Raw genomic sequence first — 27,440 nt, 5'->3', positions numbered from 1 at the left:
TTCGTGAGAGTCGGAGCAGGTTTGAACGTGAGTGGCTGACTGATATCACGCCGCTCTGTGATTGGCTGACAGGATGAGTTCCGTGCGGAGCGCGAGCTCACGGAGGAGGACGTGAAGAACGCCGTCTCCATCCATCACTCGCTGGCCATGAGAGCAGCCGACTACAGCAAGAGACCCAACGTCTTCTACCTGAGGACGGCCGACTGGAGAGTCTTCCTGCTGCAGGCTCCGTAAGGACCTGTCTGTCTGTCTCTCTGTCTGTCTGTCTGTCTGTCTGTCTGTCTGTCTCTCTGTCTGTCTGTCTGTCTGTCTGTCTGTCTGTCTGTCTGTCTGTCTGTCTGTCTCTCTGTCTGTCAAAAGACAACCATGAGGTCTCCATTAAACCAGAAGACCCTTGTGGTCTCCTCCTTGTCCCCCCAGCAATGCAGAACAGATGCAGTCGTGGATCACGCGCATCAACGTGGTGGCGGCCATGTTTTCCGCCCCCCCGTTCCCGGCGGCCATCGGGTCCCAGAAGAGGTTCAGCCGTCCTCTGCTGCCGGGATCCAACACCAAACTGACCCAGGTACAGACCTCGTCCTTCCAGATCCTCCTCAGGTAAAGACCAGCGTCCGTGATCACGTCTGTTGAGTCTCTCCACGTCTGTCCCCCCCCCGACAGGAAGAGCAGGTCAAATCCCACGAGAACCGGTTCAGGGCGGTCTCCTCCGAGCTGGCCGACCTCACGGCCTCCACGCCCGACCTCAAGGTCAAAGGTCGCGAGCTGGAGGAGAACAAACTCCGACAGGAGTACCTGGAGTTCGAGGTATGTTTCACAGCGGGGAGGACACCTTCACTGTAACCATGGTAACGGTACAGGATATTATGGTCTGTAGTGGACATTCAGACGGACGAGGACAGAAGCCTCCACAGAGCTGAAGGGGAGGCAGAGATACTGCAGCTTTAACACATGAAGCTTTGTCTCCTGATGGGTCGCTGCAGAAAGAGCTGACCAGAGGTCATTTAATAGACTAATATCTTGTTATATAATCTCAGGACGGACCAGCAGGAGATTACTGTGGCTGTAATTATTACGTGAGCGTCAGTCAATCAGTTTGAGTTGTCAGATGTAGTCATAGGAGAGCAGGTTTAAATCCAGTCTAAAGGCTCTTTATTCTGTTCTCTGGAGGGAACCTTAGTTCAGATTCACCGAAGTCTCACAACGACACAAACAGACCAACAACTCCTCAAATGTTTTCATCAGTGGAGTCTGGTGTCTGTGTAGAGCGCACACACACTAAGGCTGTGTGACACAAACTACTGTAGCACTGACCTCATACAACCTACTGTCCCTTAAGTCATTTAGAGCGTCTTCACTTTCAGAACAGCAGCAACAACAACACAAGAATCTGGTTTATGTTTGAGTTCAGTGCATACAAGTCATCAGAAGATGTGAATCTGATCTCAGATGTTTGAGTGGAGAAGATCCGATAACGAGTTCCTGAACATGCAGAGGTTTAAACGTAGAACCTGGTCTTAGTTTAGAGCTCAAACACCATGTGAGTCCTTAGAGACGTGCAAAGATCAGCTCATCAGCTCATCGTAAGAACACTAAATACACATTCTGCTGTGATTTAATCACAATAAACTGATACAAAGATGCAGAAAGATCTTCATCATGATGATTAGTAAAAAGTCTGAACTCGTGTTTAGTTATTTTCTCCTCAAGACGACAAACAAACAACTTTTAAAACACTCGTTTTCTGAGTCTGGTTTGATCGGTGCTATGCTAAGCTAACATTGTAGCATCTCCAACAACACATCGAGACGTTAAATGAAAGAAGTCATATTTATGAGAAGAATAAATGACTTTGTGGTATTATGGGATGTTTGTACAGGCGAGAGGAGACGTCATTATGAGCAGCGGTTGTTTCTAAAGGTTTGTTCTTGTCAATAAAGTTTTTATAAAGAGAGACTTCCTGTCCTGACGTGTCTCGTCTCGGTCCCGGTCTACAGAAAACCCGGTACGGGACGTACGCCATGCTGCTCCGGGCCAAGCATGCGAGCGGAGACGAGGACCTGTCGGCCTTCGAGTCGCGGCTGTTTGACGACGGCGGCCTGCAGAGGGCGCACTCCAGCCCCACGCTGCCTCAGGACCACAAGGACAAGACCCGCGGAGCCAAGACCTCCAAGAGCCTCAAGGGCCCCTCGTCCTCGTCCTCGTCCTCCAAGGCCGACGGCAAAGAGGGAAGCAAGAAGAAGAACGGCGGCGGGAACAACCAGCAGCCGGAGCCACAGAAACAGGAAGTGGTGCCGTAAGGTGGCGAGGACATGAAGGACATGAAGGACATGAAGCATCATGGAGGACAGGATGCATCATGGGGGACAGGATGCATCATGGGTAGCAGGCTGACATCCTCCTTTAAACCTTTTCTGTTCAGTCACATTCTGATTGGCTCAGAGGAGTTTCCTCCAGCCGAGACGTTCGAGGTCTGTGGGAGATGAGACGCTCGTCTCCGAGGACGAGGAGCGGAGAGCGGCGTTGTCGTCGTTGTTGTTGTTGTTGTTATTATTTTTGTTGTTTTTTTTACGAGTTGAAACATTCAGGAAACACAAACTAGGTTTTATTTCTCATCATCAGTTTCAGAGCTTTTATTTTGTTAAATGAGACTCAAACACTTCGTCGGTACTTTTTACCTCCTGCAGCAAAGTGGGGGGCGGGTTACCATGGCGACCAGATATGACGGACAGAGAGCGTGGGACTATTGCCATGGTGACCGGGGGGAGGGGGGGGGGGGACTGTGTGTACTCGCAGTAGTACTGTGTTATGTGAATACTATCTGAAGGTGATTATTGAGCATCAAATATGAATAATTCAGCCTTTAATCAGACTTCATTAAATATAACAAACTATGAATTATTAGAATATTAATAATAATAATTATTACAGTTCATTTGCAGCCCTTGATATTTCAAACCTTCATTGTTCTGAAGGACCTGATGCTGTCGCTCTGGTCCTTCATGGACTTCCTGTCTCTGCTGGAACACTTTGTGTTTTCTTCTTCTCTTAAAGTTCACCTTGAGCTGCAGCCATCTTGTTCTGCTGTCAGACAGCAGGGCCTTCTGGGTAATGCAGTCCTTCCTCATGCAGCTCCCTCCTGCTGCCACTCGAGGTCTCCACAGCTTCCTGGTTTGAGATCAGAGTACAAACGGCACGGAGAAGTACTTCAAGTACTTCAAGTACATCAAGTACTTCAAGTACAAGTACTCATGAAGCAGAATCATATGAATCATATCATTGATGTGTTCATATAATCTATAATAATACATCATCACGTGTCAGATGATTCATAATATTCATGTTCAGTCATCTTTGGTTCACTTCCTGTGAGGTCGTCATGGAGACTCAGCTGTAGGGACAGGAAACGGTCACCAGGTGGCAGCAGAGAGGAGCCATGAAGAGAAGTATGAGGACGATGTTCTCAATGATGCACAAACAGCTGGAACCTTTTCAAACCTGAAGGTTGAACTTTCTGAAGAGAAACGTTGTTTTTGGGTCGTTGTTGATGACTGATTGTCCTCCAGGAGTTAGTCTGGTCCGGCTTTGGTTGGTTCTCTTAAAAAGACTCAAACTGCACATTTCAAAGGTACTGAGAGAACTGAAACCAAGGAGGTCTCTTAAAGATCCACATCCAGAGGACTCTGTAGTCCGGCTCGAGGCGGCTCAGACCCAGACCACACTGAAGATCTAGAAGGAGCTGCTGGACGAGTCTTTAGAAGACCTTCTCTCTAGTCTGTGAGCTCGGCTCTGATTGGACGGTGGACCAGAGGCTCGTTAGGAACGAGACCTGCAGAGGTTGATCCATCCGGGCGACGCCGGGGCTGCAGTCCAATAGTCTGTTCAGCTTCAGGTCACAACGCTTCTTCACTTCCCTTCTTCCCCGCATGCTAACGAAAAGGTTCTTCAAAAGCTTCCTTTTCTTCTCTCCTAAAGGAGATAATGCCGTCCCACAATGCCTTGCGGCTTGTTTAATAACGCGTAGCCCGCCTAGTGTCGGTGCCGTTTCCTAAGTCCTCATGAATCCTCCTCAGCATCCTTCCTTGACCTCCTGAGGTTTCTGGGAGTTTTTGGACTATTTGACTGCAGCTCAGGTTCGATTCCCAACGAATGACTCAGACGGTTTGACTAAAGTCTTTGTCTCGGTGAAGGTCTCGTGAACTCCCGTCACGGTTTTTGATCGTCCTAAAGTGTGTCTGAAGTTAAGAACTGGACCTTCACCCTGAAGACCTCGTTCACCGTTCACCGGAGGAGGACTCTGGTCTTTGCGTGACTCTAATATCCAGTAGCACTCGTGTGTCCGTCTCTCTGTGCAAACGGCCGCTTTACGCTCTTCGTCCAAACGCGTGTAAATAAACGTCCACATCCAGAAGCCATACTGAGCTCCGGTTCAGACGTCAGACGGTCCACTTTATTTATTCTGACTCTAGTTTCTGTGGAGGTTTTAGATCCGCCGATCGATAGCTGTACACGCCGTCCTCATCCTGTGAGGTTTCCTTTGGTCGTAGTGAAACACAAACAACATGTTTGCATCATTCTGAAGGCTTAGAGGCAAAAATAAAAACATGTTGAAGACACCACGGTCTCTGAGTCCTTTTTACTGACGGGGCGGCTTCATATTTCAGTTCCAGGCTGAGAAACACCAACACATGAATAAACACACAGACGGACTCTACTGGACTCTACTGGACTCTAAATAAAATCTAATAATTTCACGTAAAAACATTTGGACCTCTTAAATCATTTATTTGTCTCCATATGAACACGACACCAGTATTGTTTCTTTCATAACATTTCAAACTTTTGTTCATCAGATGAAAGTGTTTGATGAACAGACGTGCTGCGTTCCAGTTCAGACATAAAATTGGAAATCCCACAACTTTCCTATGAAGAAGCTCGAGGACACACAACGCTTTGTAAACACAATAATTCAGATCAAATGTTCAACAGCTGATCAGAACCACAGAAATAAACTAAAAACGACACGAAAAACAAAATATAAGTTAATATGAAAAATAACAGAAAAAAGGAAAACAACTAAAAACATGAACTTAAAATATATTTTTTTTTACCGTAAAAGGCATTTTTATGGTAAAAACGGTAAAATGTTTCTGGTTCTGTGAATCTGAGTCCGTGTGGACCATCAGAGTCCAGTCCTGCAGAGTCCCGGTTCCCCACAGAGTCCCGGTCCACCGCAGGATGAGATGACCGTGCCGGATTTTACTTCCAGCTCGTCACTGATTGGCCACAGGCGGCTCCTCCTCTTCTTCTATTGGCTGGCTTCCGAAGCCGCTGTCGACCGTGGCGTCTGATTGGACAATAAAAATAAACAAATGAGGTGAAAGTGGCTGCAGATTTGGATCCTAATGTTTGTTTCACCTGTGAATCGTAACTTTATTAACACATGATCTCATGAAGTATTTATATATATTTATATATATATATATATAAATATATTAGTGCTGGGCAACGATTACAATTTTTAATCGCATGATTTTTTTGCGATTAATCTCATTGTGATGTTAAAGTTCATAATGAATCTAAAGTAGTGTGTTGAGCTCTTCTATGTTAAAGTGCTGCTCTATGAACTAAAGCTCAACAACACGTTAAACTCATCAGGTTCTTGTTAACAGCAGGATTCTCTTCACACAGCAGCAGTTATAACGCGATAACTTGCCCAGCACTAATATATATATATAAATATAATATTTAATCTGTGTTAATATGTTCGATGAAGGCAGAGAGAGGCTGCGGTACCTGTGCTGTGTTTGTCGTCTCGTAGCTCGCTGGTTCTCAGCAGTCGGACTCCTTCTGTCAGACCGAGAGACTGAAGAGCTTCAACCAGACCTTCTACTGGACCTCCACCCAGCTGGAGACAGGTGAGACATCAGAGACATCAGAGACAGGTGAGACAGGTGAGACACCAGAGACATCAGAGACATCAGAGACAGGTGAGACACCAGAGACATCAGAGACAGGTGAGACATCAGAGACAGGTGAGACACCAGAGACATCAGAGACAGGTGAGACATCAGAGACATCAGAGACAGGTGAGACAGGTGAGACACCAGAGACATCAGAGACATCAGAGACAGGTGAGACACCAGAGACAGGTGAGACACCAGAGACATCAGAGACAGGTGAGACATCAGAGACATCAGAGACATCAGACAGGTGAGACACCAGAGACATCAGAGACAGGTGAGACATCAGAGACATCAGAGACAGGTGAGACATCAGAGACATCAGAGACATCAGAGACAGGTGAGACACCAGAGACGGGTGAGACAGGTGAGACACCAGAGACATCAGAGACAGGTGAGACAGGTGAGACAGGTGGGACAGGTGAGACATCAGAGACAGGTGAGACACCAGAGACATCAGAGACAGGTGAGACACCAGAGACAGGGAGACACCAGAGACGGGTGAGACAGGTGGGACAGGTGTAGCGTGTTACCTGGTAGTGCTGCAGCAGCTGGTGACAGGGCGTGGGACTGTCCAGGTAAAGGTGAGTCAGCGTCATCATCCCCAGCTTCTCTGCTAGTTTCCTCCACGGAACGTCTCCGACACTCAGCAGCTCCACCAGCCGGGACAGCGTGTCCTCGTCCATCCCCGACGGCTCAACCTCTGGAACACCGACAGGTCGTCTCATCGTCAACGTCTTTATTTCACAAGTTTAGTTTTTAGCTTAACTTTCAAATAAATAACGAACCTTCACTGCTGCTCGGCTTCATCTTCTTACTGCTGTGAAGACTCGACCGCTGACTCTGCCCACAGTTCAACAGGTTCCTCACCTGAGGAGAGGAGACGAGGAGAGGAGGGGAGGAGGGGAGGAGAGGAGAGGAGAGGAGAGGAGAGGAGATGAGAGGAGAGGAGAGGAGAGGAGACCAGGAGAGGAGAGGAGAGGAGAGGAGGAGAGGAGACCAGGAGAGGAGAGGAGAGGAGGAGACGAGACGGGACCAGGAGACGAGACAATTGGAGATGAGGAAAGGAGACGGTGAGGTGAGGAGAGAAGGAGATGAGGAGGTGAGTATCATCTTTGTCTCTGGAGTCCACAGTGTTAATGTGTGCTTTTAATTTGAAAGGACACCTACCTTTTGGCACTTGGCCAGGTCCAGAGGGGTGTGTCCTCCTGCCGGTCTCTTGCGGGGGTTGATTGGCTGAGAGCAGGCCTCCCGCTCTCTGATTGGTTCGTCTTCGTCCTGCTCTTCATCTGAAGAGGAGCTGAAGAAGAGCGGCTCGTCGTTCTCCACGTTTTTATCAGCGCCTGAAGAAACAGGAAGTATGTTTCTGTCTTTGTTCTTCTTCTACAGATGTTTATAATAATATTAATATTAATGTTAATACAACAGTTTGAATACTTTTACTACATTTGACTGATTGTACTGACATACGTTTCCTGAGTATTCTGCGTGGTATTAGTACTTTAAACAGGTTTTACTGCGTGGTATTAGTACTTTAAACAGGTTTTACTGCGTGGTATTAGTACTTTAAACATGTTTTACTGCGTGGTATTAGTACTTTAAACAGGTTTTACTGCGTGGTATTAGTACTTTAAACAGGTTTTACTGCGTGGTATTAGTACTTTAAACATGTTTTACTGCGTGGTATTAGTACTTTAAACAGGTTTTACTGCGTGGTATTAGTACTTTAAACAGGTTTTACTGCGTGGTATTAGTACTTTAAACATGTTTTACTGCGTGGTATTAGTACTTTAAACAGGTTTTACTGCGTGGTATTAGTACTTTAAACAGGTTTTACTGCGTGGTATTAGTACTTTAAACAGGTTTTACTGCGTGGTATTAGTACTTTAAACAGGTTTTACTGCGTGGTATTAGTACTTTAAACAGGTTTTACTGCGTGGTATTAGTACTTTAAACAGGTTTTACTGCGTGGTATTAGTACTTTAAACAGGTTTTACTGCGTGGTATTAGTACTTTAAACAGGTTTTACTGCGTGGTATTAGTACTTTAAACAGGTTTTACTGCGTGGTATTAGTACTTCCTCTACAGCTGTGTGGAACTCAGTGGAAACTTGCTCGAAAGATTTTGAAGTTTTGTGTCATTTGGTTTTTGTATCGTTTGTCGTGCTGAAGAAGATGAAACGAGGGGAAGTGATGAAGACTCAACAGATGTTGAAGTGATGAAGTGATGAAGACTCAACAGATGTTGAAGTGATGAAGTGATGAAGACTCAACAGATGTTTTTCTTTCTTCTCACCTGCAGCGACGAGCATCGAGCAGAGAGTCGGTGAGCCCAGACCGGCAGCCAGGTGGAGAGGCGTGTTTCCCCCAAAGGTGCTCGCGTTAACGTCCGCCTTCAACTGCAGACGAACAGAGAGAGTCACGCTGTGATGTCACTGAGGAGCAGGTGTACAGGTGTACAGGTGTGTGTGTGTGTGTGTGTGTGTGTGTGTGTGTGTGTGTGTGTGTGTGTGTGTGTGTGTGTCGTACCTCTGTGATGAGAGTGCAGGCCACCTTGAACAGGTTTTCCCTCACGGCCAGGTGGAGGGCGGTGTTTCCGCTCTTCTGCTCAGGTGCATTGATTTTGGCTCCGCCCTCCACCAGGAGGCGGAGGCAGCGCTCGCCGTCCCTCCTCACGGACAGGTGGAGAGGATGGAGACCTGAGAGACGAGAGCGATCCGAGAGGTCAATATACAGTTAATGGTAAATATTTCACAGTTATCACTATTATAAAGCATTGAGGTAATCGCTCTCTCACCGTGGTAGTCGGGGGTGTTGACCAGGTAGGCGTGGCGTTCTCCCAGGTGAGCCAGCAGGGGGCGGAGCGTGGCGGTGTCTCCGGCCAGCGCCGCCAGGTGGATGGGACTGCGACCGTCTTTGTCCAGCAGGCTGGGGTCGGCCCCCGCCCTCAGCAGCACCTCCACCACCTTCACCTGCCGGGTGATCACCGCCAGGTGGAGAGGAGTCTGCAGGTGAAGGAGTCAGTGGGCAGGTGAGATGGAAGGTTTTTACTAGTTACCTGGGACTGAGGTCGCCGGGATTTACAGTAGATTTACAGTAGATTTACAGTAGATGCCTGCGTCCAGTAACCGTAGAGTTAGCTAGCTGGAGGTGGTTAACTTTGCTTAGATGGAAACAGTTCGGCACCTGTTGTGGTTAATCATATGAGTTTGTGAGCAAGGAGCTAGCAGGGAGTTAGCTTCATCTTGGTGTCATAGTTAAGCTGTGCTGGCTTGCGGTTAATAACGTGTTGAAGGTAGTTAGCTGTATTATGGTGAATGTGGTAGATTATTATGTTGAATTATCTACCTGACAAAGTTAGGTTCATTGTTATTTGTCTTAGCTTTCCTGAGGTGAGTCATGGTTCGTTACGGTCGAGTGCTTTGTGGTTAGCGTTGGTAAAGCTAACCTGTCGGAGGTGGTTGGCTGTGTTGAGGATATTTTGCTGCTGGCTGCTGAGCAGCGTGTGGATCAGTTGCTGGATCACACCTGTCTGCTGATGGATGATGGCCAGGTGCAAAGGACTGTGGGAGAACAAAAATCAGAACATCCAACCTTGAGCGAATCTTGAAAATGATCAAACTTGCAACACTAAGAATCAATTTAAACATGTTTGTCTTTTTGACGTTGGATCAGTCTGCCTCTGTAGAAAAATAAAAGTAAAGTTAAAATCTCACGTGTCTCCGTTGCCGTCCTGGATGCCACAGAGGTGTCTCTGGATTGCCAGAAGGACCCGAGCGTCCCCGGTGCTGCAGTACTGCAGCAGGGCAGCAGCCGTCTGTCTGGCGCTCTGAGAGGCTCTGCTGTGGAGGGCGGCGGCTAGAAACACAAAGCAGAAGATTAAATAATAAATTTGACCTTTTACACAAGCAGCGTCACGTCGTCTGCAAAGAATCGGAGCAGGACTCTGTAGCTCACCGAGCTGAAACAGCTGCTGTTGTACTGGCGAGCCAGTCGGCCCTCCCGTCGGTCCGTCCGTCTGCTGCTGGGGAACCCCTGTCTGAGGGTTGGAGCCTGACATCTGAGCCCCTCCCCCTCCACCGAAGCCTGTGAAGCCTTCAGTGAAGAAAACTCCTCCCCCTCCTCCTCCTCCTCCTCCTCCTCCTCCTCCATTCATCTGCTGGTTGAACTGGAATCCTGCAAAAGTGAAACAAAGTCCACAGTGAACTTCCAATTTGCCAAGTAGAAGAATGTTATGGTTAGCTGCTAAACAGCTAAAGCTTGATCCCAAATAGGTAAAGGAAGAATCCAAACATCTAAAAGGAAGACCACTAAAAGCTAAATGAAAGGTTTTTTACCCAGATAAGGAATACGTAGAATTCCCTAATTTGAAGATAATTGTGTTTCAGAGGAAATTGCTTATATTTTAAATGAAATCTCTACCTCCTCCTCCAGCTCCTCCTCCAAATCCACCAGCTCCTCCACCTCTTCCTCCTCCTCGCCAGGATTCATAGTGAGGCAGTGGCTTCTGCTTCTTCCTCAGCACCTCCTCTTTGTCTGAAAGAGAGCGACGGTGATGAGAAGGAAGTTCTGACATTAAAGGTGATAAAAGCAGAAGTGAAAACCCTGAAAACATGTCCTAAACGTTCCTCTATGAGTGAGTCGGTGAGGAATGATAAACATCCTCCTATCTCCTCGTACGCAACACCTCTGATGTTTATGGCTGACCTTGGACCTGCGGTATGTAGGTGAACTGTTTGGGGTCACTGCTGTCGCCGGCCTTTTTCCTCTTCAGCTGCAGGAAGACGGTGACGGGCCTCTCGATCTCTGCGCTGTGATAGGGCGGCGTTTTGAACACGATGGCGTACTGAGGAGACAGAGAAATGATAAACACCTTGTTTGTCTGAATGAGATTTACACTGATGACACAAACAACACACTGAAACCTGGATTAAAGTATAATTCTGCTGCACAAAGGCTAGTTTCAAAAAGATAAGATTAGTGCCTTCTAATTTAGAAGATCCCAAACATCTAAAGGAAGATCCCAAACATCTAAAGGAAGATCCAAACATCTAAAGGAAGATCCAAACATCTAAAGGAAGATCCCAAACATCTAAAGGAAGATCCAAACATCTAAAGGAAGATCCAAACATCTACAGGAAGATCCAAACATCTAAAGGAAGATCCAAACATCTAAAGGAAGATCCAAACATCTACAGGAAGATCCCAAACATCTACAGGAAGATCCAAACATCTAAAGGAAGATCCAAACATCTAAAGGAAGATCCAAACATCTAAAGGAAGATCCAAACATCTAAAGGAAGATCCAAACATCTAAAGGAAGATCCCAAACATCTACAGGAAGATCCCAAACATCTACAGGAAGATCCAAACATCTAAAGGAAGATCCAAACATCTAAAGGAAGATCCAAACATCTAAAGGAAGATCCCAAACATCTACAGGAAGATCCAAACATCTACAGGAAGATCCAAACATCTACAGGAAGATCCAAACATCTACAGGAAGATCCCAAACATCTACAGGAAGATCCAAACATCTAAAGGAAGATCCCAAACATCTAAAGGAAGATCCCAAACATCTACAGGAAGATCCAAACATCTAAAGGAAGATCCCAAACATCTACAGGAAGATCCAAACATCTACAGGAAGATCCCAAACATCTACAGGAAGATCCCATCTCACACAGTAAAACAGTAAAACTGTACCTGTTTGTGAACGTCGGTAGGTGAGAAGTCACCGAACGCCTCCCAGCCTCCCTCGTCATCCTCCTCGTAAAAACGTATCTCAATGTCATCTGTAGCGTGCAGCACAGAGGAAAACTCCTGTTATTATAAAGTCCTCAACCTCTGTCCACCGTCCACCAATCATTTCGTCTGATTTACACGTTTGCTAAAGTCAAATGTTTTCACCTTTCTGGACTTTGTCACACAGCAGGAAGATCTCGTCTCCTCCGAGCACCGTACCGCACGTCTTATCCATCCGAGAGATTTTCAGGTTGGAGGCGTTTGGTGACTCTGCATAAAGAACATGATTCATCATTGGAGGGTGTGACTCCCTTGTTTACACGTGTCTTTGGATTTTCTTTGTTTTTTTTCGGTCGGTACCAGAGTTTAATGGAAGTACTGCATTCAAATTTGTATAAATTGTCACTAAAAGTGTCTCAGAGCGACGGTTTCTAAGCGTTGGCACTAATTGGTTGCAGCTCTTTGAGTGAACAGTCAGATTGTGTGATGTTTGGACTCACTGCTGTCGTAGATGGGGTTGGAGACGACGGGTTTCAGCCCTCTGGTGAACCCTCCGTTGCTGTCCTGGAGGTAGGCGGTGAACTTTAACCTGACGATGTTCAGGTCCATCACCTTCCCCAGCTCCTTGGCCTCCTTCAGGATGCCGTTTTCTTCTGAATCTGAAGAAACAGCGACAGCAGAGCGTCAGAAACCCTCCGTGGACACCTCAGACAGTCCGGGAGGTTTAGTTTCATATTTTATCGTTTTATTTTTCTCTTCTACATCCTGATGAAAGTGTAGCTTTTCTGGTCTTTATTGTGATTTTACAAAGAAAGTCGAAGCTGTTGAAATGGTCTTTGTTGTGTTTTTGATTTATTGTTGGAGCAAAGATTCCAAGAACAAAACACATCAAATATGTACCAAGAAATCACACAATGAGAAAAAAGGTCAAACTAAAACCATTCATGTCTTCAAAAGAGAAAACCCTGAATAACATGTTATGAGTTGGAGACATTCTCAGCTGTAATCATCCACTTTGTTCAATATGGGACAATACGTTAATTGTACAGGTGAGTGTACCTGTGAGGTGACAGTGAGCTGCTTTCTGTCTCTTCCTCTCATCCCTCAGCCTCCGGCCCAGAACCTCCACCACACCTTTCTTGGTCACATGGAGGATCCCGAGGTTACTGAATCTACAGGAAGTGACATCACCAACCAACATCAGAATATTTCACTATTTTACATTTAACAACAGTAAAATATACTTTCTCATTTCACACATACTGTATAATGTCTTTATATATTTTGTCTATCTTCACAAGTCCCCAAAATACTTTTTTATATTCATATTTTTTGTACGTTTATCACCTGACAGTGTGATGTCATAAAAATCATTAAAAAGTCACAGTATAGTGTGTAAACATCACAGTATCATGTGTAAACGTCACAGTATAGTGTGTAAACTTCATAGTATCGTGTGTAAACGTCACAGTATCATGTGTAAACGTCATAGTATCGTGTGTAAACGTCACAGTATCGTGTGTAAACGTCACAGTATCGTGTGTAAAAGTCGCAGTATCGTGTGTAAAAGTCATAGTATCGTGTGTAAACGTCACAGTATCGTGTGTAAACGTCACAGTATAGTGTGTAAACGTCATAGTATCGTGTGTAAACGTCACAGTATCATGTGTAAACGTCACAGTATAGTGTGTAAACGTCACAGTATAGTGTGTAAACGTCATAGTATCGTGTGTAAACGTCACAGTATAGTGTGTAAACGTCACAGTATAGTGTGTAAACGTCATAGTATCGTGTGTAAACGTCACAGTATCATGTGTAAACGTCACAGTATAGTGTGTAAACGTCACAGTATAGTGTGTAAACGTCATAGTATCGTGTGTAAACGTCACAGTATAGTGTGTAAACGTCACAGTATAGTGTGTAAACGTCACAGTATCATGTGTAAACGTCACAGTATAGTGTGTAAACGTCACAGTATCATGTGTAAACGTCACAGTATAGTGTGTAAACGTCACAGTATCATGTGTAAACGTCACAGTATAGTGTGTAAACGTCATAGTATCGTGTGTAAACGTCACAGTATCGTGTGTAAACGTCATAGTATCGTGTGTAAACGTCACAGTATCATGTGTAAACGTCACAGTATAGTGTGTAAACGTCACAGTATAGTGTGTAAAAGTCATAGTATCGTGTGTAAACGTCATAGTATAGTGTGTAAACGTCATAGTATCGTGTGTAAACGTCACAGTATAGTGTGTAAACGTCACAGTATAGTGTGTAAAAGTCATAGTATCGTGTGTAAACGTCATAGTATAGTGTGTAAACGTCATAGTATCGTGTGTAAACGTCACAGTATAGTGTGTAAAAGTCACAGTATCGTGTGTAAACGTCATAGTATCGTGTGTAAACGTCACAGTATCGTGTGTAAACGTCACAGTATAGTGTGTAAACGTCACAGTATAGTGTGTAAAAGTCATAGTATCGTGTGTAAACGTCACAGTATCGTGTGTAAACGTCACAGTATAGTGTGTAAACGTCATAGTATCGTGTGTAAACGTCATAGTATAGTGTGTAAACGTCATAGTATCGTGTGTAAACGTCATAGTATAGTGTGTAAACGTCACAGTATAGTGTGTAAAAGTCACAGTATCGTGTGTAAACGTCACAGTATAGTGTGTAAACGTCATAGTATCGTGTGTAAACGTCACAGTATAGTGTGTAAAAGTCATAGTATCGTGTGTAAACGTCACAGTATCGTGTGTAAACGTCACAGTATAGTGTGTAAAAGTCACAGTATCGTGTGTAAACGTCACAGTATCGTGTGTAAACGTCACAGTATCGTGTGTAAACGTCACAGTATAGTGTGTAAAAGTCACAGTATCGTGTGTAAACGTCACAGTATCGTGTGTAAACGTCACAGTATCGTGTGTAAACGTCACAGTATCGTGTGTAAACGTCACAGTATCGTGTGTAAACGTCACAGTATCGTGTGTAAACGTCACAGTATCGTGTGTAAACGTCATCACAGTATCGTGTGTAAACGTCACAGTATCGTGTGTAAACGTCACAGTATCGTGTGTAAACGTCATCACAGTATCGTGTGTAAACGTCACAGTATCGTGTGTAAACGTCACAGTATCGTGTGTAAACGTCACAGTATCGTGTGTAAACGTCACAGTATCGTGTGTAAACGTCATCACAGTATCGTGTGTAAACGTCACAGTATCGTGTGTAAACGTCACAGTATCGTGTGTAAACGTCACAGTATCGTGTGTAAACGTCACAGTATCGTGTGTAAACGTCACAGTATCGTGTGTAAACGTCATCGTCTTTGTTTTGTTGTGATGAAGTCTAAGTGTTGCAGAGACGTGATTGGATGCTCACGAGGCGGTGAGGTCGTTGGGCCCGATGTCGAGCGTGCAGGTTCCGTTCTCGGTGCAGTGACGTCCCACCAGACTGTGAGCGTGAACACGAGGAGGATCTGTGTGGGACACCAGCTGGACCTCCACCCGGGCGTGTCCCACGTAGTTATTGATCTGAGACCGAGACACCAAACATTACTGTGCTGCAGCAGAGGTACTAATACACACTGTTGAAATACTATGTTCATTTAAAAGTAATGAGACCACACTGTAAAAAATACGTTGTTAAAATAGAAGTACTAGTACCACACTATAATAATACTATGTTTCTGTAAAAGTACTAATACCAGACAGTAAAAATACTCTGTTACAGTATAAGAAATAATACCAGTAAATACAACAAAATCCCTGCATTGAAAATATTCCTTCTATAAAAATATGAATTCAGAAAGTAACTAAAGCCGTCAGGTTAAAAATACTCCTCGTGAATTCATATTCATGGTACCGACTATGTATGAAACTATGAGATCTGTTTTACTTCTTCATGTATAACTATGAGATATGTTTTACTTCTTCATGTATGAAGAGATATCAGGTAGAACATGAGAGCTGTTGAGTGTTTCCCACCTTCACGGTCGGGTATGTTCTCCGGTTCTTCTCGCTGGAGGCCCCTGGGAGCCCCCCGTGGGACGGACCCTCACACTCATAACGGAAACGAAAGCCCCTCTGGGAACAAACACAGTTTTACTTTGAGTTGATGTCTCCTACTTGACTTTTATTTTGAAAATACTGTAAGTTTCTTCAGAGGCAAAGAACATTTCTTTCTTTGATCCGTCATAAATAAACATTTCTTTAAATGTCTTTCCTTTGTTGCTCTCATCCCAAACAATGAAAAGTATCACAATCTTTCTTTTCATTGTGAGTGTCTAAACTAATTCTTCATTATGAGGAGCAGTATTATCATTCGTTTCATTTTTACCGAATGTTGCGTTTGGAACTTGATTCAACTTTTCACATTATTCTGTTATTTTTAAATTGAATTTGAAATGTTTTACTCTATTTAGTAAACTTTGTTTGCAGAGTGTTTTACACGGTTGACACTTGATGGAGTTGCTTAAAGCGGAACATTGGCTGATGTCTCTGATTATAGTCGGACCTGAGTTCTCTCTTCATGTTTGATCAATTTCATTACAAGTCAAGTTTATATTTAAATACGTTTAAGAACAAAGTTTGACCAAAGTAACGTACGAGTTAAAGTGAACAGCACAACAACATTAACAAGAACAAAAGCAACAAAACAAGAATAAATGTTCAGAGTCACGAGACGACATCATATGTGCACAAAATCAGATCACAGAGAATACAACACTTTATACAAATGAAAAGAAAGTAGTAAAATATTGAAAACCACTAAAAGCCACTGATAATATACTGAATATGAATAATAATAATAACAATAAATGTGTTGAGTTTGGTCTTAAAGGAGGGAACATTTGGTGGAAAGCATCAGGCCGTTAAACGTCTCAAGTATTGACGTTGAGTCATTGTATTCGCACTGATTGCATAAACCTGGTTCTTCTTTTGACTTCACAGCAGAATGATTTGCATACGGACTCAGCGTCCCCAAAGTCACATGACTTTCAGCTGCAGAAATTCCCTGACTTCCTGCAGCCTGTCTGTGCTCATCTACTGAGTCCCATGATGCTTTATGACTGTTGGGAAAACCCTGGATTAAAGGAAGTGACTGTTACAGTAACATGTGGACCAACAGTGAACAGGGGAACCACCACCGAGTCCTGCAGACCAGTATTTATTTATTTAGATTATACTACTTATATCACTGTATAATACTACTGTAGGTCAGTGGTGGCCGTCAGGGCCTTCAAGGCCTTCAAGGCCTTCTCTGCTGGCCTAAACAGAATCACAAAGCTATAGCTATTTTATAATTTAATCATTTTTCACAAATATACTACATGTATTATAATTACGTTCTCATTGCACAACTACTGTGCTCCTCAGCTGCTCTGCTTCAGTGCAGCTTGTTTTAAGTAGAGCTTTGATCCAATCAGAGTTCACCTCTGTGTCTCTAGGTAGAAGAGAGGCCCCAGGCCTGCAGGTAGACTTTGCAGGTTAAGTGAATGAGGACGATGTTGTTGATTGTCATAGTCTTCAACCAATCAGCTCTTTAGTTTGACGTGTTGGGCGTATTCTTTGACGTGTCAGTGGTACTCAGGTAGCCTCTAAGTACGTCTGCATTAAGGTGCGCTGTGATTGGTCAGTGGGCCAGCGTGACTTTAGTCAAACAGAAAGCTAGCTAGCAGATCTCAGTGTTCAGTAAGAGTTCAGGTTGAAACATATGTAAGAGAAGTTATGACATGTTTAGTGTTTAGCTTGGTGTGGATTCATTTTTTTACTAGCAGCCCTGACCCAGCATGGAGTAGGATTTGTACGAACGGTATTTCTGGCTGACAGCGGCGGAGAAGCGCTGCACATTTTATGGCTAAGAATGCGTTTCATTTGCAACTGAGCTCTTGGTGTTTGGAGCTGTTTGGAGCTACGCTACGCTAACCAAGGCAGCTACACGACAGGACACCACAAGCTACGTGCTTTTGAAAACGTTTGGAGAGACCTGAGTGGATCTACAACTCAACGAACACGTTGGCAGGAGGACTCTGGCTGGAACTGATGTTCTGTACAACCGCGGTATTAAACTCTTTGTTAACAAAGAAAGGAGGATGGACTTTGTCTTTAGGAGAACAGCAGCGTTGGTAAGTGAACTGCTTTTGTGTTTTTACCTTTGCAGCAGCGTTTCTACTGTGTTCATGTGTCTATGGTGTCGTTTTTATGAATCATATGAACGGCTCGTGCTCTAGCGCTGCAGTGTTGCTGGATTGATTTGTTGTCATATAAATACATGTGAATAGTTTGTGTCATTGTGTTAATTACATTGATTTGGACGATATGCATTATCCGTTAATTACGAAGCATCCCGTCATGCGCGGGGTTATTGTCCGGACAATTGAATCCGTTCGGGCTGTTGTTTCCCCCGCTAAGCTAGTTTAGCTAGTTTAGCTTAGCATCCCTGAAGACACGTGTGGTGCTGCAGCCTCAGCTGGTTTTTGTTATTGTTCCGGGTTCAGAGGTCACAGCCCGTTGTCTGTTACGTGAGCGCAGAAAACATTATATTTCCCACAATTTAAGCTTCTGCATTTTCCAAATGCACTAGTATTATTCAAACGTATTGTTCGGTTCATAAGCCTCGTACCGAACGGTTTAGTACGAAAACGTGTGTTGTTACACCGCTAGAAACAAATAACCGCAGCTGTGGCGCCACCGTGAGGTTATTAGGAGATGATTCAAGTGTAGCAGGACAGCACAGGTATAAAACCCAACCGTATATTTTATTATTTTATATATTTTATTTCATTCACAGAGCTCTTAATCAGTTTTTCTTTCCTCTACATTTCCCCTCAGTTATCAATAAAGTTTCATCTTTTCCTTTATGAAATGCAGACATTGTGTCTTTAAGAGTTATAAACACATTTGAATCCATAAATGAGGCCTGATGGTCCTCAGACTGTAACCTGGAGACGGTTTGCAGTAGTGGAATAAAAGTGGACGTGGCAGTGCTCAGTTATAGAATAAATATTATAAATAGCAGGGGGCCTAATGTTGATCCCTGTGGGACACCTTTATGAAAGAAAAGTCTATTTTTTAATGTCCGAACCTTTAACCTGAATTTTACTTGCTTTCTATTTGTTGATTTGAATGCAGCTGGTCCACAAACTTAGTGTAGAAACTAGAAACTAAATGCCAACAACTCACTAATTAAAGACACACACAGGAAGTCAAATGTTGATCTCACCTGTTTGGGCTCCTCGATGATTTGAATGTAAGGACCATGAGCTGAAACACAAAATAAAAGTTTTAATAAAAGACGGTTCTGGACTTAAAAGTCAAAAGGTAGGTCAGGGTGTTTCCCTAATTATTTAGTTCTAGAAAGTCTAGTTTACAGTTTCTTGAAATGTCCCCTTTCTCCAGGTATGAATGAGACATGAGATCAGAAAGGTTCCAGGTGTCGGGGGATCCCCGCGGCATCGGCGGTTAAGATGCTGACCAAGAACCGTCCCTGGTTCATGTCATTGTTAGATCTGTAATGTCTCGACTGTCTCTCTGTAATTAAGACTCAAAAGCGACCCTGAGATAAGGTTCTACAAAGACCTGAGGGCTGGACAAAGACTCTGAGAAGTCTTAAGGATGTTCTAGATAGTGAGAACCTCTTCTAGAATAAGTAAGAATACTTCAAGACTCTACACATTGTAGGTCTACGGTTCTAGGAGGTTCTGAAATGTCTCAGCACTAGTTGACACAAAAACATTTAGGTTCCACATACTAACGGAACGTTCTAGACATTTATCAGCTGCTCACACAAGGTTCTGAAAACTCAAATGTTAGTCGACTAGCACTACAAACAAGGTTCTTCAAAGTTTACACCAAAGATCCTTCTGAGAACAGTTCCCCTGGTGAGTGTGGGCGACTAGCGGGGCCGTCCTTCAATCAGAGGATCGGTGGTTCGATCCCCGGCTGGTCGCATGTCGATGTGTCCTTGTAGACATGTGATAGGATCTGACTTATGAGTCGTTTGGTTAAATGATGAGTGCTCGTCTGTGTTCAATGTTTCTGTAACTTCTGAAACAGGGTTCTCTAAAAGCTTAACCCGTGTTTCAGGCGTAAACAAGAGGTTCTCCAAAGGTTCTCAGAAACATGCAAATACTAAGAGGTTCTTGGAAATAAAAACAATGTCTAGGTTCTAGAAGGATGTTCTGAGAGGTCTCAGCTCATGTTAATTCAAACAAGAGGTTCTAGATTATTAGTCGATTATTCTATTACGAGTTCATTGCATGAAGTTTTATGGTCCACACTAAGGGTGATCCAAGAGGTTCTACGTAAACATGAATGCTATGGTCCACATACTAACAGGGGGTTCTTGAAAAGACTGCATTTCAACAAACTAGACGCTCTAAAAGGTTCACAGGAAAAAGAAAGAGCGGTTCCTTTGACGAGTTTCTAGAACATTGCGAGGATCTGTTAGTTCTGAGCTTCAGGCTGAAGGTTCTGGTGTTTCAAACAAAAGGTTCCAGAAGGTCCAGGTTCTATTGTTCTGCAGGTTTGATACAGTTAACTTCTCAGTGTTTTAACAGCTTCAACGATTCATCAATCTCAGAGTACTTTTACTTTATCAGTGTTCTTTCCAGGTACAAGTACTGGCTGGATCACGAGTACCGAGTACTGGTACTGAGTATTATTCAGAAAACACGATAAACTTCAGCGTTAACTCTCTACTTTACATACTTAAACATTAAAATATAACTATGTTTGAGAGCTGACTGGTGTATTGAGGCAGTGTACCCGTCTCAGGGATGTAGGGCTCAGTCTTTATGTCCACTGGAGGAATGTAGTCGTACGGCATCAAATTCATCTGCAGCTGAAGAAGAAAAACATCTTTTCAAAATCTAAAAACTGTAAATGAACATTTATAAACGCACCGTACGGACGATCACAGAATGAATGAATCTGATGTAACGTTCAATGACCTGAATCAACAACCTGCAGACTAAACGTTGGGAACAGACGTTATTGATCAAACCCGAACTAAAACATGAAAATAATGTTATTTTACAATGTTAGTTACAGATTGTCTTTGTTGTTAAATTAGCATTCAATCTTTCCACATGAGCGTACTCATGAGCTCAATAACAACATGTGGAGCTTGTGAATTGAAGTGTTGTTGTGTTTTCTGTCTTATTGTTTGTCTCTCATGCTGCAGACGATCAAATGGCTGAATGAATGAAACACAAATAAAAGTTTCAGCCTTTTGTTGTAGAAACTGAGCAAAGACTCGGATCCAAGTTTGTGGATGCAAACTTTTGAGATTCAAAGAAGGAAGAAACTTAAAGTTCCCACAGTGTGTTTGACATTGAAGTAACATGAGCCAGTTTTACTTTGAGTCATTAAAACCTCAGTCATAAAATCCTGTAATAGTTTATTTTTAGTTCCTCTTTATTACAAAGTAAACTTCAGTAAAGTGAGTTCAATAACAGGGTTCAAGTTGTTTTTACTTAAAATAAGACTCACAACACAACACTGTCCCTTTAAGAGACACTGGAGACTGAGTGCAGCTTCAGTGTCACACAAAACTGTGGGAACTCTGAGCTTCACCAACACTTTTGTTCTGCTTTGAATCCGTTCAGAGAAGTTTGAATACATTTGAATAAAAGTCTCATATTATTCACATAAAGTACTGCAGTTAAATACAGTTTTAATGTACTTTATTGAGTATTTAGAACTACAGAGCTGATTGATTCATAATTGAAGCTGTGTTTTATTTATTAATTTAAATCATCTGTAACAATTTCTACAGAACGTTTCCTTCAGAAAATGCAGCACAAAGAAGTATATAATAATAATAATAATAATATATTATTACAAAGAAATGTGACTCAATGTTTTAAACCAGAATTAAACAAAAAGAGAGAAGAGTGATTCTGATAAAACCAAACATGAAGTCTCTATTATTATATAATGTTATGACATATTATACACACATATATATATATATATATTATACACACACATATATATATATTATACACACATATATATATATATATATATTATATCTTATCATCCACCAGCAACAAGGTTTGAGGAGAGAAAAGACTCACGTCGTTGTCGTAGACGTTGATGAACTGAGCTTCAGTCATCCTGCAGCACAAACAAACAGTCTTATTGTGAAAGGGTTGAAACAGGAAACACCGAAGAGTAAAAGTCACGATGATACAAACAAACGACAAGAACGAGGGAAGAAATGAATCTGTTTCACTTTCACATGACGGAGACTCTCTCTCTCTCTCTCAATGTCTCTCTGTCTCTCTCTGTGTGTGTCTCTCTCTCTCTCTCTCTCTCGCGGTCTCTCTCCCTCCCTCTTCTTCTCCTCTCTCTCTGTCGTCTCACCCCTCCTCCCCTCCTCCTCTCGGCCTGTTTTCAGTCACTTCCTGGAAGTGGCCGAGCTGAGGAAAACCCCCAGAATTCCAGATCTGAGGGGGGCGGGGCTACTGTTGATGATGTCACTGTGCTGCTGTTGATAGTACACTGAGAAGGAGAAGAAGAAGAAGAAGGAGAAGAAGAAGAAGAAGAAGGAGAAGAAAGAAGGAGAAGAAAGAAGGAGAAGAAGAAGAAGAAAGAAGGAGAAGAAGAAGAAGAAGAAAGAAGGAGAAGAAGAAGAAGAAGTGTTTGTAGTAACAGTTAGTTCCAGATGGATTTCTGAAACCTGACCTACATGTGACGCCTCTGTTATGAATAAAAAAGACACATTTGAGAAATACTCTGTTTCAGCATCAACATATAATAAAAGATTAAGAAGTACTCAGTAGAATGTCTGTAGAATCATATTGTGTATTATCAGATTATTATTACTGTTATTGATCTGCTGGAGCTCATTTTAACTGCCAGAAGTCCAAACAACAGATAACTACATGTTAAATGTGAAGACATGTAGACATGTAGACATGTTATTATTATCATTTGGTGAAGAGCACATGATGAGTATGAAGTACGTGAAGCTGTCAGATAGATGCAGTACAAAGAACAATAGAAGAAGAGAAGTAGGAAGTAGTAGAAATACTTCAGTACATCAAAGTTCTCCTGAAGTATCGACCTTAATTAAACATAATTAGTTACATTAAACTGATTATCGTGTTTTATCTTATATATCTATATTTATTTATAAGTGTAAAAAAAGACACGCCGTGATTTCATCAAGTTTTTAGACAGAAAACTACAAATATTTCAATATTTCATATTTTTAGCAGAACTACCGGTGTGGCTCTACGGATGATAACGTCCGTCTGTCTGTCGGTCATCATTCAGGATGAACTGGAATAACTTTATTGATACTCGGACTTGTTAACGAGTCTAAACTCCTTCAGGACTGCAGACGTTCTCACGTCCAATCAGAAAAGCCTGTTTAAGTCTAAACTCTGATCCAATCAGAACAATGTTCATCAGCGTGGTCAGTGATTGGTCAATAGATCAGCGTGTCGTCTGCATACGCTCGCATATTTACTTTCTATCATCAGAGAATCTACGTCGATGAAACAACAGCCAACGAATGGATTCACGAGTCCAGACGTCGTGAACGCGAGAACCTCTGCAGCAGATTAAAGGACGAAGAAGAGACACAGACCTGACGCTTCATGTCTCCTTACTTCCTCTCCTTGCTTCCTCTCTGCTCGTCTCTCTGCTGGTTTCAGGTCTGACTTCCTGTCTCTCCTCAGCTCTACAGCTTCAGAGGAAAACCTTCCTAACTGCAGAGACTCTGAATCTAATAAGATCTGAACCGCCTCGTTCTGCAGGAGGGACGGCCCCCTTCTGGGGCACCAGCAGCCAATCAGGACGCAGCACAGAGGGGCCTCATTAACATAAACCCACGGCAGGTAGATTGAGAGAGAAAACCCGGAGGGGAAGTTTGTGATCGGGGTTTTTCTGTGTGGCCTCTGACCTCTGCAGGAGGTGATTTTACTTTTTCTGTTTCTCTGAAACAGCTTCAAGTTTCTACCAACCGGAGGAAAGAGTTCATCATTAACACGGAGATGGGGAATGTTCAAAATCTGGCTGTTTTATTCTCGTTATTGCATCATATTTGAGGATAAAACATGACCAACGTCTGTAACTCTGAAACACAACCGAGTGTTCTTTGAATCGATCAACATTTACAGAGTAGAAACAGAGACTTCAACCAATCAGAACAAATGTTTTGTCCTCATCAAACTAAATATGGTCTCTGGCTCAAACGGGTCCTCAAAGTCCCTCAAAGACCTGAAAGAACCAGATCCATCAGAGAGACCAGCAAACAGGGAGAGACCTCCTCAACCAGCTGGTTCTCAGCTGGTTTGTGTGGACGAGTCACCGCATGCTTTATTCCATCGTTACTTCACTCAGTGGTGGAGGAAGTATTCACTTCATGTACTTTAGTAAAAGTATCTACGTTGTACTTTACAAAACTTATTCGTTTTTCTTTCTTTCTGTTTTTATTCATTATCTGGATTTTATGAAGTCTTGTGTGTGCAAATAAAAACAATAATGAAATGATTTAATTAATAAAACATCTGCATCTACAGCTGTAGTTGGTCCCAATGAGGCTACTCTGAACTACTTCATGTGTTTCATGCAGATTAACGAAGTACTTGAGTACTGTATCAAGTACAATTATGAGGTACTTCTCTAGTACTTTACTCTAGTATTTACATTCATCTGACAGTTTTAGTAACTTTAGATGTTAAAACCAGGTTAAACCGATCCGGATCCGGATCTGGATCTGGATCCAGAGTCGCAAACATTTATTAAAGCTCGTACTTTATTAGTTTAGTTTTTCTGTCTTTCATTGTGCTTTTATCAGATAAATTAAATTAAATAATCTGCTCCTAAATGTCTATTTTATTTTATTATTCATTTATTTATATTTTCATTTGTTATTTTTTTTAATGTATTATTTATTTACTGTATTTTTAATTATTGCATAACTAACCCTGAATAATAATAATAACACATTAATAGGTACAGAATGTAAAAAAGAAAATGGAGAAAAAAAGGGTGAAAGCAAGAAAACAAAGAATAACTTAAATGATGAATATTTATGTAATGATGTACCTGAGAGCTCCCGCCATGACTCAGCACAAACACTGATGAAGGTGATGATGAAGGTGATGATGAAGGCTCAGCTCCCTGCAGGAGGACGACGATCTGTTCTTCCTTCTTCCGTTTTTTTTTCCTGCAGACGCGAAATCAGGAGTTAATCACCACGTGTGTGTGTGTGTGTAGTTGTGTGTGTGTGTGTGTGTGTGTGTGAGAGATGAAGTCATATCTAAACACATCAGTGGGAATTTCCACTCTTCTTCCTCTGTGATTATTTGGGGACAATCCTCGATTTCCAGACTGAACAAACAACAAAACAGCTGCTTCTGTTAAAGGAACAGTCCGATATTAGCCTAGCTTAGCACAAAGGCTGGAAGCAACCAGCTGTGAGCCTTCCTTGGCAGAAAGACTTGAAAAAGGGGGAAACAAACATAGCTAACGATAGCTACTGACAGCTAACGATAGCTACTGACAGCTACTGACAGCTACCGACAGCCACCGACAGCTACTGACAGCTAACGATAGCTACTGACAGCTACTGACAGCCAACGACAGCTACCGTCAGCTACTGGAAGCTACTGACAGCTACTGGAAGCTACTGATAGCTAGCTCAACACCAGCGGGAAAAAAACTGTTGTATTGCTACTTTAATATCTCGTTTTTGAGCGTTTAATGTGCGTTAAAGTCTTTATCTTCTGTACTGTGACAAACACAAGAGGGACTTAAACCAAATCCCTCACATTCGATTGGACCGCTAGAAAGTGGGCGGGCTCAGAATGTAGCCCGATGCGGATGTCCGGATATTATTGGTTGAAATTCATCTGTTGCTGACGTATAAGCAGACTTTTCACAGGAAGTAAAGATTTGTTTTGATATAAATAAACAAAGATTTATTATTATTTATTTTTCATATATTGTTAAATGTGAGCACAATTTGATCTAAAAGGACATTTTCATTTCATCTGGACCTTTAATTTAAACTGACAGCGCGGGTTCGAGTCCGGCCTCGGTCGTTTACCGATGACTCTAATGTCTAAGTTCTCTCAAGTTGTTTTCTTAGGTTGAGATGAAGTAAACTTTATGTGTAACCTAAACTAAAGTTAGACCGATAACAGAACTTAAACTTGGAAATAAGAAATCAAACAAAAGTTAAACTAAAGAAGCAATATTTGGGACTTTTCTTCTTCTTCACATTTGAGTAGAAAGTGATGAAGAGTGAGAATCTAATGAAGACAAACATTATAAACATTATAAATAACTCAAGCTTAGTTAAATAAAGTAAGTAAAGACTAAATGAACCTGAGATCTCACGCAGTACTTTTCCTCTGTTACACAATCCGACCAAACTAGAGCTGTTTGACTCTCTATTGTCCAATAAATAATAAACACAATGAACAAATAACTATAATGACCACAGTCGGTTTGATCTTCTGCAGCACATTTTTAATTATTAATGCAGCTGTTTATAATCAGAATAAAACAGAAATAACCAACTTTAATGTAACAAACAAGTTAAATAAACTTGAAATAAACATTTTAACATCGAGATTAAAGTCAAATATACTTTTAATCTTTGGTTTGTGGTCGTTTTTACTCTCTATATAATATATATATACAGTATATATATATATATATATATATATATATATATATATATATATATATATATATATATATACACACACGTATATTCATAATGATCTGATACCATATTTCCGTTTGACGTTAAGAGAACATTCATGTCTGTCTGCAGCGGCTCGTGTCGGTAGATCAGCAGGTAAACAGAGGAAAGGTGAGTCTTACCTGCAGCAGCTCTGACCGTCTGTTCGCCCCAAAAACACTGAACTCTCAACAAGCGAGTGAAAGTCAAGCCAGGCTCACACCTGAGGCCACTTCCGGTTGGGGATTTTCACAATAAAGCTAGCTGGAGACGTAAACAACATTGTTCTATTATTTTTTTGTCTGATATTTGTAGTTTTATTATTTACTGTTGCTAGTTTTGTTTATTAATCTACTTTTGTAAAAATAATGCTTAAATGAAATAACTTCCTGTAAATTAAAAGTCTATTTAATTTAAATGTCCAAACTAAACTTTATTTTATTTTTATTTTTTGAGCCATTCAAGTGTTTAAGTAACTCATATTAATTCAATATTCAGTATTATTAGGTGTTTGCTATGTGTTTAGCTTGAACTGATTACAAATAAGAATTATTATTCTTTTAATCTCTACATTTATTTTTCATGTTTTTATATTTTCAATTGTTATTTTCTAAATTGTATCTATTTCCAGATGGATTGTCTTTTAAATATTGAACTTCTTACCTTTTAATATCTGTTATACATTAGTACCATTTATTTGGACAGTATGCAAAGACTATTGAAGAAACCATAAAGATAAGATAGTGAAGTAAATATTATGTAAACTTATTATTTTGTCTAACATTAACTTTTGTTTTCTAAAGTCACCACTAGTTCAGTAAACAAGCGCTTTTAACTTGAAAGACAGCTCTCTCAACCGGAAGCAACTCGGCGGTGTTGTCACGGTAACCGTCGGCCTGTCAGTCAGAGTGGAAAGCCCCGGAGCGCGAGGGGAATTCCGGCTCCGCGGAGCGAATACAGCGCGCTGATTGGTTGGAAGCAGAAGCAGAGCCCCGCCCACCTTTAAGGGCGTTCATTATTT

The 27,440-nt window shown here is 42.2% G+C and overlaps 2 protein-coding genes across 3 annotated transcripts in view; one reads left to right on the top strand and one right to left on the bottom strand.

Moving 5' to 3' along the window:
* psda (pleckstrin and Sec7 domain containing a) overlaps window positions 1–2,681 on the top strand; it is a 28,380-nt gene extending 25,699 nt beyond the window's left edge. The window contains exons 12-15 of the mRNA XM_079168762.1: window positions 73–230; window positions 421–565; window positions 661–804; window positions 1,995–2,681. Of these exons, the coding sequence (XP_079024888.1) occupies window positions 73–230; window positions 421–565; window positions 661–804; window positions 1,995–2,297 (750 nt within the window). The 3' untranslated portion in view covers window positions 2,298–2,681. The remainder of the gene's footprint in view (window positions 1–72; window positions 231–420; window positions 566–660; window positions 805–1,994) is intronic.
* A 2,089-nt stretch (window positions 2,682–4,770) lies between these two features.
* Window positions 4,771–26,596, bottom strand: nfkb2 (nuclear factor of kappa light polypeptide gene enhancer in B-cells 2 (p49/p100)). Of its 2 annotated transcripts, none has more exons than XM_079168754.1 (24): window positions 26,563–26,596; window positions 24,775–24,895; window positions 21,792–21,831; window positions 20,476–20,551; window positions 18,932–18,972; window positions 15,694–15,792; window positions 15,089–15,240; window positions 12,764–12,876; window positions 12,205–12,363; window positions 11,870–11,974; window positions 11,666–11,754; window positions 10,667–10,805; window positions 10,382–10,495; window positions 9,917–10,135; window positions 9,676–9,817; window positions 9,408–9,522; window positions 8,757–8,964; window positions 8,489–8,658; window positions 8,256–8,358; window positions 7,131–7,303; window positions 6,749–6,830; window positions 6,494–6,663; window positions 5,794–5,905; window positions 4,771–5,344 (listed from the first exon to the last, which is right to left on the bottom strand). In XM_079168754.1, exons 2-24 carry the CDS (start codon window positions 24,789–24,791, stop codon window positions 5,271–5,273), a joined length of 2,712 nt encoding a protein of 903 aa, XP_079024880.1. In that variant the 5' UTR covers window positions 24,792–24,895; window positions 26,563–26,596; the 3' UTR covers window positions 4,771–5,270. The 2 variants fall into 2 exon arrangements, with proteins under 2 accessions (XP_079024880.1, XP_079024881.1); XM_079168755.1 differs by lacking the exon at window positions 26,563–26,596 and adding an exon at window positions 22,081–22,218 and having other exon boundaries at window positions 24,775–24,901.
* Window positions 26,597–27,440: the final 844 nt, after the last annotated feature.

The sequence above is a fragment of the Pholis gunnellus genome, assembly GCF_910591455.1.
Source record: "Pholis gunnellus genome assembly, chromosome: 11".
Lineage (NCBI taxonomy): Eukaryota > Metazoa > Chordata > Actinopteri > Perciformes > Pholidae > Pholis > Pholis gunnellus.
Note: the sequence above shows the minus strand (reverse complement) of the source record. Positions and strands in the feature narration are given on the sequence as shown.